General features: G+C 37.3%; 1 protein-coding gene across 1 annotated transcript; it reads right to left on the bottom strand.

Moving 5' to 3' along the window:
* Positions 1 to 304: 304 nt before the first annotated feature.
* LOC132840248 (suppressor of cytokine signaling 6) lies at positions 305 to 5,878 on the bottom strand. The gene is made up of 2 exons (XM_060861765.1): positions 5,529 to 5,878; positions 305 to 4,228 (listed from the first exon to the last, which is right to left on the bottom strand). The coding sequence occupies exon 2, from the start codon at positions 4,131 to 4,133 to the stop codon at positions 2,550 to 2,552; it is 1,584 nt and encodes a 527-aa protein (XP_060717748.1). The 5' UTR covers positions 4,134 to 4,228; positions 5,529 to 5,878; the 3' UTR covers positions 305 to 2,549.
* Positions 5,879 to 15,041: the final 9,163 nt, after the last annotated feature.

Here is a 15,041-nt window from a genome sequence, read left to right as displayed (position 1 = left end):
CCTTCTAGTCATGTGACATAGCAACTCTTGAATAATAGCAACTCTTGATTGGAACTGATCCGATTTGGTTTAAGAGAGCTTCGATCGGTTTAGATCGCATTACGTTAAAATCCATATGAATCTAAAGTGAAATATTAAAAAAGTTTAAGTTTTTTGTACATACCAAACACTGCACATATTATGTACTTTAACACACTGTACATAAACAACACTTAAATCTGTAGGAACACTGATCTAATCTAATCGAAATCACTGCAAATGAATTAGCTAAATAAAGTAAATAAAGGCTCAGATTTGCTTTAAATTCATTAATCAGTTCATGTGAAAGAACTTCAGTCAGACTTTATTTGACTTTATTGTAGTAACACATCTTATAAAGCTGTGCTCGTGAATGACATCACTCACCCAGGATTCAGAATTGTTTCTCCCAACAAAAGTAATTCGTCTATTAAGTTACCATTCAGCAACTGCTCTTTATATCAGGTCCATAACGTTCGGGGAAAAACCGAGAGACGTTAACGCACGACGTTGATAGTGATAAAACAATTTGATGAAATACTGTAGGAAGCACAAAAAATCACACATAAAAAAACAACAGCATTCTTCTTCTGTTCCCTTTAAACACGACAAGATCCTTGGCATGTTTGTTTGACCTGCATGTTGGATATGTGACAATTTGTTAAGGCATGTGCTGATGTCATAGCTGACTGGTTATGTGATTTTAAAGATAAAGGCTGAGCTACAGTTCTGCTTGCCATCTTTATCTAATATCTTGAGAACAGAATCGCAGGCTTGCTCTCAAATCCGTCAAGGCAGACTTTATTCAGACTCCCAAGGCAGCCTCCACCTGAATGTGACGCAGGGTTATTAATGATATTTTGTCCCATGATAAAAGAAGATGAGTTAGGATGAGTTATATCTTGCTGTAGTATATAACCGATTATCTGTGCATGCCTAATACAAATGTGCATTTGCAGTGGTAGAAAATGTTAATTTGTTGTTGCAGAGATTTGGTAAAGTGTATGAAGGTGCTAATCGAGGAACCTGGGCATCAGGTGCAGTCTCGATTATTTCTGCGTAAATAATCAGATGTAACGAAATCAGACGCTAAATATAGCCGTTTACAAACATTTGTCCGTAGCTGCCGGTGAAGATGTGTTATTATCGGCTTTATTATTGTTAGTCCTGAACAAGGTAACAAAACAAATTGAGATGACAGAAGACCATCTGGCCTTGGTTCTTAAATAATAAACTGAACAATAATGGGAAAGCGAATATAAAAGCATGATAAACGGAAAAGGTGACTTCAGTTGCAGAGCTTAATCGCATGCTTTTGAAGGCAAAACGCACCGTGTTCATTTCTATTTCACAAGAAACCTTTTAGTCGGTTACAAACTATTTAAGCAGGAGCAAGGAACATATCATCCTCACACACACTTTAATCAAATATCTATAAGGGAAGCAAATTATTGCCTGAATTCGCATTTCACTACAAAAGCTGAATTTTAAATACAAGCTATTTGTCCGCCACTGATTGAATTCAAGGTATTACGTTTGGACAGCTATTTAATTAATCTGCTTGATTCAGCTAAATGAAAGTACCGACGCCAACTTAAAAATGGTCATTTCACGTGAAATTAGGGGAGGGATATTTAAAAAAAACCAGCACATCAAAAAAATAAAGCTAAGCATCGGCGAGGCTGTTTTAATTAAAATAGATTGATGTATTTGTTAATGCACTAATCAATCCTCTCGCCCTTGCACTGATATGTATTACCAGACCTGGAGCAAGTAGTGTGACATGAATGCCAATTAAATAATTACACATGGATTTAAAGCCTGGTTAATAGCCTGACATCAGTCTGTCATGTCTAACATTTCCTGATTCTTGAGCTTATTTTGACTTTATCATCACCCTCCCTTTAAAGAAAAATCATCGTTATAAGTAACATTGTCTTCTGCAATGTCTAAGATTTATCCTGTAATGAAATTCTTTCTTTGTTTAAACTTTCAGTGGTCTTTGTTCACTAAGAGGGAGAAAATAAACTAGTGCGTGAGAAGAGACTCTTGTCTGACTGCTGTCCCTGTTACCCTATTAAACATCTGTAAGTACCTTTACTTTCACAGTACAAACCTATAAATACAGCATCAATCAAATCATTTGGACTAGAAGTGTGGGACAAATCATAAATATTTAAATATTAGCGTATGCAATGAGTGTCAGGATGGATTTTTCCTTTAATAGACTAGAATATATGGAACTTTAGTTATGTCATACGTGTTATAACAGCAATCGCTGTTTAAATCGCTGAATTAGTGACTACTGTTCGTCAAACATTTTTGACTAGACTTCGACTGTCAGGTTCCCCAATAGATCCATAACGAAAGTGTACCTTTAGAGTGAATCTGAGCAACAACAAATTGACCAAGATGAAATAAACTAATGCTTTTGATACAAAACAAACCTAACGGAATCACTCCACAAAATGTCTGTAAACCATTTTACATCAACTTGATCCAAAAGTGCAATTTTACTACTGTGTCCCAGTTCAGTAGTGCTTTTCCTGCAAATAATCTTTCATTTTGTTTGGTAAAGGTAGTTTCTGTATCAGGTCAATCCGTGTGTACTGTCGAATAACGAAACGACACAAGTACTGCAGCGAACGCACTTGCATGAAACGAGATAAGGGATTGGTCAGTCGGACCGGATACGTTGCAGATCCTGGCTGCCGTGATCTGGAGTAACAGAATGCGCCGTTTTCAGAGTCTTTAATGGAGAGCTCGATGAGGTCGACGATGGACGTGTGACCTTCTACATCAGGCTGTTCGTAAAAGCTAAACCTTCCGTTTGAATGCTCGATCCTGGTATGAAGAGTCTTGCTTTGCGATCGAAAGCTCAAACTGAGAAGATATCGGTCATCTGAGCTATCGCGTACCAAAAAAGAACCGTCCGGAAGGTCAATGAGTTTGTCCTCAGCTTCCCATCGTGTTATAGGTCCCCAATACCAACCCTGCTTGGCCAATTTCTTCAGCTCTTCTGTAAGGCTTGTGACAACCATTGGTCCACTGCTTTGTACTGAATCGTATACCCTGCTGACACCAGGGGCAAAATTTGGGTCAAAATTGAGATGGTGCCTCATTCTTTCAGCGACTTGTGAATCGGCACCACCAAATCCAGAATATGTTCTTGGAGTTTCGCCACCAGAAACAGGGGAAAGTGAAGGCGAAAGTGAAGGAGCCTCGGATCCTGAATTTTGAAGAACTATTCCCGGAGTACCAAGAACAATTCCGGTCACGGAATGGTCCATGAGAATATCCGATGGTAAAAGAGCGTGTTCAACGTGGCCTTGATCCGCGTTCAACAATTCGTCATTGACTTGATCCATCACCTCTGTTGGTGAGGTGCCATCCAAGCACAACGAAGGGGACGATTCGGGGTACATTCCCTCATCTAAAGGCATGGTGTACTGGATGTAGTCCTGAGGCGTAAGTCCAATAACTACAGGCACGTGTTCTTCCATGTTTAAATGCAAGTCACTGTTTGGAGGCTCTAAATTCTTCATAGATGCACTGTGATCATCAAAAAGCCCCTCCATTTGGATATCATGGAATTCTTTTCTCATGCCGTTAAGGGACGGACTGGAGCTAGGTGTGTGAACCATGGCTTTTACCTTCACCTCCATCTTAATGCAGGCTTCCTCAGGGTCAACGGCTCTTATGGGCCACGGGGAAGGGCTGTAGTGATGACTCCGCAGAGAAGCTGATCTTAAAGGACGTTGGGCTTTGGCTTCATTAAAGCTTATGGGGACTGAAGAGGACGAGAACGTGTCATCATCATCTCCCAAGCCCACTGATGCAGACCCTCCTTTACTTTTAGGTTTCTGCTTGGAAGAAAGTCTCCTTTTTAAGGACCCCATAAGACCTTCGGTCTTGGATCTGTTCTTGTGTGCCCTTGTGTCCTCACTATGGAGGTCACAAGCTAGCTCTTTGGCATAACAACTTCCAAATAGAGAGTCGTCTTTTGCGAACTCGGGGGCCAACGACGGCTTTTGGAGCATCACAAAATCTCCATCCTCTTTGCCCTTGATGTTGAACGATTTTCTGAATGTCTTAAGGCTAAACGTCTTCTTCATCCTGACGTTTCCACGGCATGGGAGGTGATAGCCAAGGGTTTCTATCCTTCCATGTGAGTGGGAATTGCAAATCACAACGCATTTAACCTCGTCATCTGTGAAAAAAAACAAATATGTTAAATGTGTTGTATGCACTGAGCAAACCTATCCTAAATTACTACCTCTATTATCTTATCTAAATTACTATTTCTGCCCTGCGATGGGTTGGCACTCCGTCCAGGGTGTATCCTGCCTTGATGCCCGATGACGCCTGAGATAGGCACAGGCTCCCCGTGACCCGAGGTAGTTCGGATAAGCGGTAGAAGATGAATGAATGAATGAATGAATGAATGAAATTACTATTTCTATCTAATCCAATCACTTAATTAGCAAATGAACTGGCACAACGACTAAAGATGATGAGGATAACAGGCCACTTCAGTTATTTGATTTATCATTATATGGCACTTAATCATACTGACTATGACTAAGTTTTCAAGCGGTTGAAAACTTCATTTAGGAACACAAAAAAAAGTTAAGTTATGTCTATCTATTAATTGCCATGCTGCATGATATATTCATCCATGGTAGACATATTGAAATCCCATGTAAAAACCTTTTCAAATTTGTATCCTAATTTACTGATCAATTTAAATCATTTTAATTTTATTGTGCAATACTTTGGATGATTGTCATTTATCTGTGTTATAAATAAACATATTCATGAATAAACTACTGTATACACAGTTGTGTACTTCTGCAAATTCTTGTGTTTTTGTTTTCACTTTACATCTTCTATCATTCTTTTTTTTTTACTGTTCTTTTAAAATTTTACTCTTAATTTACTGTTGTTTTATTTTTTTTAAGTGACAGCTGCAGTCTGTTATAAATACATATCTACTTCAAAACTTGAACACTAGCATTAGCTATATGTTGTGCCTGCTAGCTTTTTAGCCACCTAGCGTACCTTATAGCTACACTGCTAAAATTGACTAGACAGAGTTGTCACTAAACTTTCAGAACAGCAACTAAATTATATGTTAAAGGATTTTAATATCTTCATTTAACAGAAATACGTTAATTGCTGCTTAGCTAGAAACCTTTCATTTCGGAGCTTTACATTGTGTATGGGCCTAACTAAGCTAAGCTAAGCTATCTGCTAAGTACTATACTTAACACCAGGCCTTGGCATTGCGTACTAAAATAATATAGGGCTTAATATCACGTAATACGTTGTTTCTACGCGAGAAAGTATTAAAATTAATAACCGCGTAAATATTTTTTAACTAATTTAATATGAAAGCTACCAAGCAATAGCTAACGAAGCTAGCTAACACTAACAAAGCCCAAATGGATACTTAAGCTTTAGCTAAACTCCAAATAAACACCAAACAAACAAACAAACTTAGCACTTACTTCTGGAGCCATCGGAATACAATCCAGCTTTGTTGACTTCTCTATTACGAATTTAAACGACTTTAAATTCAGGCAGACAGGAATGATGTGTTAGCTAAAACGCTAACTTCTATGCTCTCTGGCTAAATTGCTTAGCTAATATGTGTAAATCTGTTTCAGTCGAATTGTACAGCAGGGATATGTTATTATGTGTGAACCAGAGCTTATATAGCTTTCCTATTCATTTATAACGTTTCTATAAACTGCTAGTAATTTCACTAGGCTAAGTTGAAGTAAAGTCTCTATGTCGTTTCTTCCTTTCTTGGTGCCTTTGCTGTTTTCTCCTTCCTCACCGGGTTGCCAGATTGCTTCATTTATCGTCCTTTCTCCAGAGAAAAATCAACATTTAACAGGGTGAAACGATACCAGTCTATTCGACTCACGATACTGGCTTCACGATTCGATTCTCAGAGTTTTTTTTTTATCGAAATTTGAATAAAAAAAGATGACTGAATCGAGTTTGTACAAAACAATATGCATTTGGTTTTGTATAAAACTAAAATAAATCAAAAACTGAATGCATTTAATAAACCGAAATGAACCTGTAGAACTGCATTAAATAAGAATGAATGTAATAAAAAAAAGTGCTTTGCTGTATCTATATGTAAATATATATATATCCTCATACTAGGAGAAATAATTCTGTCTCTAAATCAGGGGTGTTAAATGCAAATTCTGGTAAAACATAGGTATAATATGATGATGACAATGATGAAGATGATGATTATTATTATTAGTAGTAGTAGTAGTAGTAGTAGTAGTAGTAGTAGTAATATTAATCATATTCTATCAACAATACCATTGTTGATAATCCAATAATAATCCAATAATCCAGGCTCTGACATTTGAAGAGGCTATTTCTAGGAAAAAGAAAGTCTAACAGAAACTAGGAAAGTATATAACACTTGAGAAATGGCATTTATTTCTTATTTTTGTTATTTTTCATATTAATGCATTTTAAATTTTTATTAATGCATTCCTTTGTTTAATCACTTTTAATTGAATAGAAGCTAATGTGATGAAGAACAGGATCAGTCATCTGGGAGGTAATGCATTTTCCTCATTTCTGGTTAAAAGCTATTCACCAGATTAGCTCCACTATAAGCACATAGAAGCATATACAAGATGATATATGGAGTTAAGAAATAGCTTGCTGTGAAGTCATCTGCTAGAGGTTTCTTCAAAATGGAATGTAGATAAGGATTTATAACATAAGGTGTCATTTCCTCCTATTATTTACATGTATTTACATGTATTAGACTCATTTTTCAGTGAATTTTTAATATAGATGTATTGCCAGTAGATTGTGATTTGATCTATTATGATTGTTAAAAATGGTGTTTTGTTTTGTGTACACCATTGAGTCAAATTGTTTTTAAGCCCTTTGCTATAGTGCAGCTTGAATTTTCGGTTTCAGTTGTTTAAAATCCAGGTTTGATAAGTTCCATGATGTACAAGAGGCCATTTTTGGCTTTGTACTTAACTATTGTTTTTCTTTTCTTACTCTTTTTCTTCTTTTTTTTTACTTGTTTATTTTGCTTTTTATTATTTCTTTTTAATCGGATAATTACTGGGAAGCAATGTAGGAAGCTTAGCAATGAAGTGATGCATGAAAATGTGAAGAAATTTAGTTTGCAGCTGGATCAGTTAGAGAGGGCTTAGTGTGTGTGCTGAGGAAAGCAAGTCCAATCTGACATCCCAAAGGACTGCACAAGCCCTTTCATGGTCTTCAAAGATTGAAATAGCCATATCTGTGTAATGTTGCAGAGGAGAAATCTGTATGAACTGAATAGGGCTCGCAATATGGGGAGAGAATGATATTTTCACCAAGGTTTCATGCATTGTCATATGGTGTGATGAGAGTTGTCGAGGAATCTCCAGCAGCTCGGCCTGACTGGGATTCGTTTCAGGTGATGAGCTGCCATCCATGACAAGATGTCTGCCAGACATGCTGAGATACGGGCTGAAATATGAGCGTCTGAGCGAGGAAAGGAAAGGATGAGTCAGTGTCATCAGCCTAGCGGTGCTATAAAAGCATGTGAGAATATTACCTCACTGAGAATGCGGGTATAGAGGAAGAAAAGAAGCGACCCGCTCTGCTTTTGTCACAAAGCCCTGAACTACCAAGAGATGAGTGTTGAAAACTGCCTCTGACTCCTCATCCTGAAATCCAGGTCCATTCTGGCCTATCCTCATGTGACCCCACTAAAACAATTTACATCCAAAGAAACATAGATTGTTGGACAGAATTAACCAAATCCCAAACAACTTATCTGACACTAAATATACAATACACTGTGGCAGCCTATCTGACCACAGTAAGGAACCCATAACCTTGACAAAATAAAGGATGGCACTGGCAAACCTGTTGCTCAAGACAGGACAGACTGTGCTCCCATATTGACCTTAGTACAGTAAAGACAGAGCAGCATTGCATTATCTGGAGCACAGAAAATAACAAAATTCAGCAGCATTACTTGTAAAAAATATCCTGGGTTTCAGAGCTCGAGTAATAAAGAGAAATTGCCTGCTCTACTGGGAGAAATTGAGAAACGCTACTAGATGGCAGACAAATATGTGACACTTCTGCCTCAACCTGAGGAATATTATTGTTGTTGTTGTTGTTGTTGTTGTTTTTGTTGTTGATGATTTTATTGTTGTTCTTTTCTTTCTTTTTTTTGTTCACTATTGACACTTCAACCAATATAGTTTCAAACAGAATTGGCAACAAAATATGTACTGAATTGAATTGAATTGAAAATAGGACCAAGCACTCAGCTTTGTGGCACACCACTGGAGAGGCTTGTGCAGTAGACTTCCTCTTTGTCATCATACAAGCCTACAATTGTCACTTAATCATAAATCTTTCTATGTGGATTCCTTTCCCACCTGCACTCATTTTTATGGAAGTAAAAGATTATATGTTATGACTATGCAGAAACTTTATAATATTATCTATTTATATATTATTGCAATTCAAACAGAAGTCTTACCCCAAAAGTAACCTCACCCAAGTAGTGTCCTTTATACATCTTCTTCTCAATGTTTTTTTATGCCTTACACTGATATAAAAAGATAGGAAAGAAAAAAACATAAAAATCCACACAGGATTATTTGTCCTACCTCACGAGTAGGCCGAAGGAGGGCGACATGATTTGTTCGGCATGTCCTGAGCATCACTCACACTGATTTAGTGCTTCAAAGTGACAGTTTGCGCCAATGGCAAGGTAATCAGAGGTCTCTGCATGAATTCAAGGAAAATCAGATTCTCAGAGCAGAAAATGTGTATTATTGGCACGTCAGACAGAAATTGTAAGGTTCTGACCTTTGATTCTTCTTTTCCTGGAGTCCAGGCTTGGAATATTCATCGCTGTTTCGCATTCGTAGATCCTTCACATTTTCATTCGCATATATCGATTTGCCAGTGACTCATCTGATTCAAATGATATAGTAATTGTTGGAAAACTACAATTCCAACAAAGGACTAGTTAATACAAGCTAATATGAAGTACGATACATTTGCACATATACCTAAAATGTTAACTATTATGACCTTTCTATTTTTTGTTTGTTTAATTATGTAAGTAAACCAGCAAGTCTTTCCAACCGTTCAATCTGAATCTGAAACTTGTACATTTTGTCCTCAGACACTACAACCCAATGTACAAATCAACATGGCAGTTTCCTTTATTAATTATTAAAGATTAAATTGCAAACTACGGATGTCATTAAACAGTGTTTTTCTGTGAATATATCAACAAAGAACTTGATCTTGGTGCCTTTAATCAGATACAGGAAACATGAAGGGAGAACAAAATGAGGCTGCATCACTCCTTCGAGCTCCTGTACCCTCTTTAGGGCCCTTAAGGTGTCTAACAGACTTTGCATTAATTACACCTGCAGCAGATGGAGCCCTATCAAGCCATACTAAAGCAAATGAGTCAGCTGATGTAAGACCTGAATATAGAACGTTAATTATGGTTTTAAAATATTTGTATTTTTCACATATTTATTATATATATATATATATATATATAATATATATAATAATATATTTAATCTGTCATTATGTCAAATGGTAGCTGAACATGCTTGTATGAACATGCTAGATTTGACAGTTTTGTATAGACAAGCTATTAGGCATTTTGCACTATTTCAGGTTTAAAACTTATACCTGAGCAACACTAATAGATTTTGTCCTTAAATGATCATATTCCACACTCTATAATATTTCCTTGATCCTCCGGGGTTGGGAATTTGTTTTCTGCCTCCTCTTTAGGTGTCTGGACCTCGAAAGTTCCCCTTATGCTTCAAGGTTTCCTCTGGGTACTCTTTTTTTACTCCCCAGTTCCCCCACAGTTGTGTGTGTGTCACTGTGCCCTACAATGTCCTACATCTGGGACCCCAAGTACACTGAGATAAGCTCCAGGTTCCCTGTAACCCTGTGTAGGATAAACAGTACAGAAAATGGATGCATGAACATAGATGGACAGTTAAATGTTTTACTTCTTCTGCTACCCCATGTATATAATCACCAGTCTTATTTAGAGACATAAACTGCCACTAATAAACCCTAGTCACCCAAGATGACAGCCCATACTGTATGTGGCCTTTTCTGAAGTACCCACCTTAACACCATACATGCTGACAGAGGGAGACGTGTAAATCAAGTCCATTGGTGTGAGTTTGGCCAGAATGACAACACTGACTGACGGTACACCACGACACATCCAACACGATTCAGGTCTTAGATGAGACAATGAGAAATGTCAGTCATGAACACCATCGCCATGTTTGGTGCAGAAAGGGGGCTGTATACAAGAAGAATGCCCTGAAGCCAATGTAAACCTCTTGTGAAGATTGATGACATCATCAGCTCAAAGCCTGGTTGCTCTACCAGGAGATGGCATGTACACCACTGAAGATGGATTTTTTCTGAAAGATAATGACTCTAGAGATTTCTGATTCAACAGAAATGCTCAAAATAGCATATTATTGTTTTTCACCCCGTCACATCGCTCTCCATATGCAAACTTAAGAAATAAGGAGCTTGTACAAGTGTTTCAAAGCTTGCAAGACATCTCAGGAAAAAAAAGCTCAGTGCTCGCTTCTACAGTTCATTTTCTCCAGGGAAATTTCACCAAATATTCAACTGTAAGGCTTGCAATTATTCTCATATATACAGTATTTAAACTTATTGCATAATGGTGCCAATAATTCTGGAACAATAACAGTACAGACCAGACAACAAGGGAGACTGGTCCATCAAGCTGGTTGGTTTCCTGACAGTGCAGGAGGACAAACGGACAGGAAACCAGCAAGTAAAAAATGACCACAAAAATAACTCTGATGGACTCAGGGCCATTTTGCCGAGACACACCGCTGCCTGAGGAGACGTCTCACTGAGAAAGGGCATCTCACTGAAGGAAATGCACTGATTTTTACAATGATTTTCAGCGTGAAGAGGAAAACGATGAATCACAGGGACACGAGGACACACAGGCGCTGTCCAAGTGATGTGAATGAGTGATCTCAGATCAGGACTGATTACCAGCACAGGCGTTCATACAGAGAGTAAAGAACAATGAATGGACTTAAACCTACTCACACACACTGTTAGATTGGCAGCAGACTCAAACTGGAACACAGGAAGGTTTCAGTCTAATCTTTAAACACCACATCTGTGACATGTGTGTGTGATTACCGTGGCCAAGGCTTTGGACATGTTTTTCTGTGTGGAGCAAAAAATAACCCAGAAAGCCTCTAGACTCCAAACTCACTCATATTGGAAGTTGAATTCTGTCAATATAGATTTACAGATTATTGAACATTTGATCATTTTAACAAGATAAACTTCATGTTAAAAGTATAATGAATTCAGAAATGATGTTAATGCTCATAAGCTCTCGGTTACACAATTGCACTTGACTATATGGTGTGCAGTTATAGATGGGAAATATTTATAATAGCACTATCTAGTGTCACTCACAGGAGTCTGTCTTTTTTTAAGGGTCTCCCGCTTAATGTCTCTTGGTCATTATTTGTAAATATTAATTTAAAGGTGGGGTGCACAATGTTTGAAAAATGCTGTCGGGCCGACAAACAAAACAAACGTGTAGACAATTAGCAGAAAGGGCCATGTCTTCTCAATATGCGGCAGAAAGAGTGTTCAGTGCGCATGTGTGACATTAGCCGAAAGCGATTGAAACAATGACATGGCGGATACCTGCCGTTACCTCTGCCTCGGGTTCTAGGTGTTGAACGTTGTCTTCCGCGTGAAACTGAGCTAAACTTTTCACGGTACAACACACAGTACTACAAAAACACATTTGTATTACCATAGTATTACTCTTTGAGTTGAGATTTATTGATAAAAATATCCCCTCGGCCAGCTGTCCTGGCAGGTTCCGCCATAATATTTACCTGGGTTACGTATGTATGTGTGGGCGGAGCTATCAAAACAGGGGTGACACCCATTTGTGTTAGGGGCGTGTTTGTTTTGATGATTTCAAATGTCAACATTGGCTTTCATACATCGTGCACCGCACCTTTAAATGTAAAATTTTATAATCTATATCACTAGTGTGAATCACTAAACAAATTGAATCAAATTGAATTGAAAACAAGCAGATTTTTAATAGATTTTTTTATATACAATCAATTTAAAGGGTTCATTAAATCCTTGTTAAACGATTCTTTATATTATATTATTAGAGTTATTTAGACAATATGTTTCAAAACATCTGCCAGAGTTATCTACATAGACATAAAACTCCATAAAACAGTTTAGCTTACATGTTCTTTTATTTATAGAACCATTGCAATAGAAAATGTTTGTTGCTCTTCAAGAACCGTATCTCTTTTGGAAAAATCTAAATTTCTATTGGCCAAGTTTACACTTTAAAATGTATTGAAATGCATGGTTTTTAAAACCTTTTTGAAAGGTTTTTAAATGATTCTTTGTCTAGGTTTTGTTCATTACGGTGCTAAATGGGATCTTGAAGAACTATTTATTAAAAGGTTGTATTCTTAGTGCGATAAAAAAAACAATTTATAGTCTAAAGAAATTTTGTAACGAAGGTTACTTGTTAATTTGAGAACAAAAACTTTGGCGAAGGAAAATTCTTTATAATTTAAAAAAAAAAATAAAAAATATGGCAATCACTTTTTGGATCTTACTGGCACCCCAGGATTCTATAAAGTACCCCAACAAAGACCATGGAAAACTGGGCATGACATGGGAATACACCAAAGCACATGACATAGGAGACACCAATGCACATGCTTATTCACGCAGTCATGTTTTTTGGAAACGTGAAAATCCAAAAGGACCTGAGAAGAAGGCATTAATCTGAGCTCAAGATTGAAACAGAGACTCAGATGCTGTGAAACGGCAACGGTCCTGCTGCACTGCCATGCTACCTGTCCAAAATGCTGTCAATCACTCACATGCTACAGGCTGGTGTTTCGCTCTAAGAAGCAAAGAACTGTACATTCGTTAAAGAATTATAAACGCGTTTAGAGAGACATTTACGGTACATCATCAGAGTAGAAAGTATTTGTAATTACACTTGATTGTGAGTAATAGTAAGTGTTATGTAAATGTAATGCTATTTTGTGCTAGTAATGTTTTTAAGACAGCAAATAATCAACCATCTGAATTTCACCTGTACAAATAAATACATTAGCTGTAAAGAACCATACACTAAACATCTCTTCTTAAAATAGCAGAAGTGTTTTCTGCACAATAACTCCTACAAACTGACATTTCACTATATTAGGTCTAAAATGTCACCAAATAATCCTTCTCTACCAACTGGGCTAACACCTGACACACATCTAGCTATATTAACTGATGTAAGACAAGCACTATCTACACCACCTCTCTTTCATTTCAGTAGAAATTACTACAGTATCAGTGTCTGAAAATAAGCCTCTTAGATCTGATAGGATATGCTGGTATTGATCTCCAGTCAAGATAAATCCCTGTGTGCAAACCATTTGAGATTGATGTTCTGCTGCCATTTTTAATCACTGATAGATGTACAGTGCAAATGCCATGGGTGTGTTGTTTGGTTTTAACAGAGCAAACAAAATGAAAAACAGCCAGAAACAAGATAGTTTTTAAATTATTTGGTACGTGTAGCAATGACCTGCACTTATGTTTATGACTACACAACAGCCTAACACTTCACAATAACAATACATGAAAAATCCTTCACTAACACCTGAATTTATCAATTAATACCTACTTCAGTATTAAGGACATGTTTGGTATAGTTAATGTACAAATTAACACTTACTGATCATCTAAATATCAAACATGCTCTTCCATCTTTTTAATAATTGTTTTTTTTTCCTTTTTTTTTATTTTTTTTTATTTTTTAAAGTTGTAGAACGGCTAGAAGATGTTGTACAAGTGTCCAGCTTAAACAGATTTTATCAACTGCTGTTTAGTCAGATTTTTTTTTAAAGTAAAAATAATGGCATGGAAGGAGTTGGGGTGGGTGGATGAAGGAGGATATATTGCAGATGTAATATACAGTTATATTAGTAGATGTAATGCTAAGAGTAATTGATAAGAAATAAATTAAAAGAATTTTTTGTTACAGTTTTATTTGCATTCATCTGAATCAGGTTAGTGATGTCAATACTTTTGGGAACATAAGTTGTTTTAAAGAAATAACTAACATAATAATAATAAAAACAACAACAACAATAATAATAACAATAACAACGACAACGACAACAACAATAATGATAATACCAACAACAACAGCAATTATAATAATAATATATTTTTTAATTATTATTATTATTATTATTAGTAGTAGTAGTAGTAGTGTTGTTATTTACTAACACTAGTACTACTACTTGGGGGGCACGGTGGCTTAGTGGTTAGCACGTTCGCCTCACACCTCCAGGGTCAGGGGTTCGATTCCCGCCTCCGCCTTGTGTGTGTGTGGAGTTTGCATGTTCTCCCTGTGCCTCGGGGGTTTCCTCCGGGTGCTCCGGTTTCCTCCCCCGGTCCAAAGACATGCATGGTAGGTTGATTGGCATCTCTGGAAAATTGTCCGTAGTGCGTGAGTGAATGAGTGAGTGTGTGTGTGTGTGTGTGCCCTGCGATGGGTTGGCACTCCGTCCAGGGTGTATCCTGCCTTGATGCCCGATGAAGCCTGAGATAGGCACAGGCTCCCCGTGACCCGAGGTAGTTCGGATAAGCGGTAGAAGATGAGTGAGTGAGTACTACTACTTATTTATTTATTTATTTATTTATTTATTTATTTATTTTTGAAAAGGGCTCCTTTGTTTTAGCTTTGTTTTACTTTATCTAAACATAATGGTCCCAGACGCGTCTCCGTCCAGTCGTGTGTCAGCCGTCAGTCCGTCTCAGCGCCGTCACCTAGTGCACTACGTAGGGTGTAGAGACCATTATTATATTTGTCACACAACCGGAAGTAGTTGAAACTGGCG

Source organism: Tachysurus vachellii, chromosome 25, assembly GCF_030014155.1.
Source record: "Tachysurus vachellii isolate PV-2020 chromosome 25, HZAU_Pvac_v1, whole genome shotgun sequence".
NCBI classification, from domain to species: domain Eukaryota; kingdom Metazoa; phylum Chordata; class Actinopteri; order Siluriformes; family Bagridae; genus Tachysurus; species Tachysurus vachellii.
The sequence above is the reverse complement of the archived record's forward strand: the minus strand, read 5'-3'. Positions and strand labels throughout refer to the sequence as shown.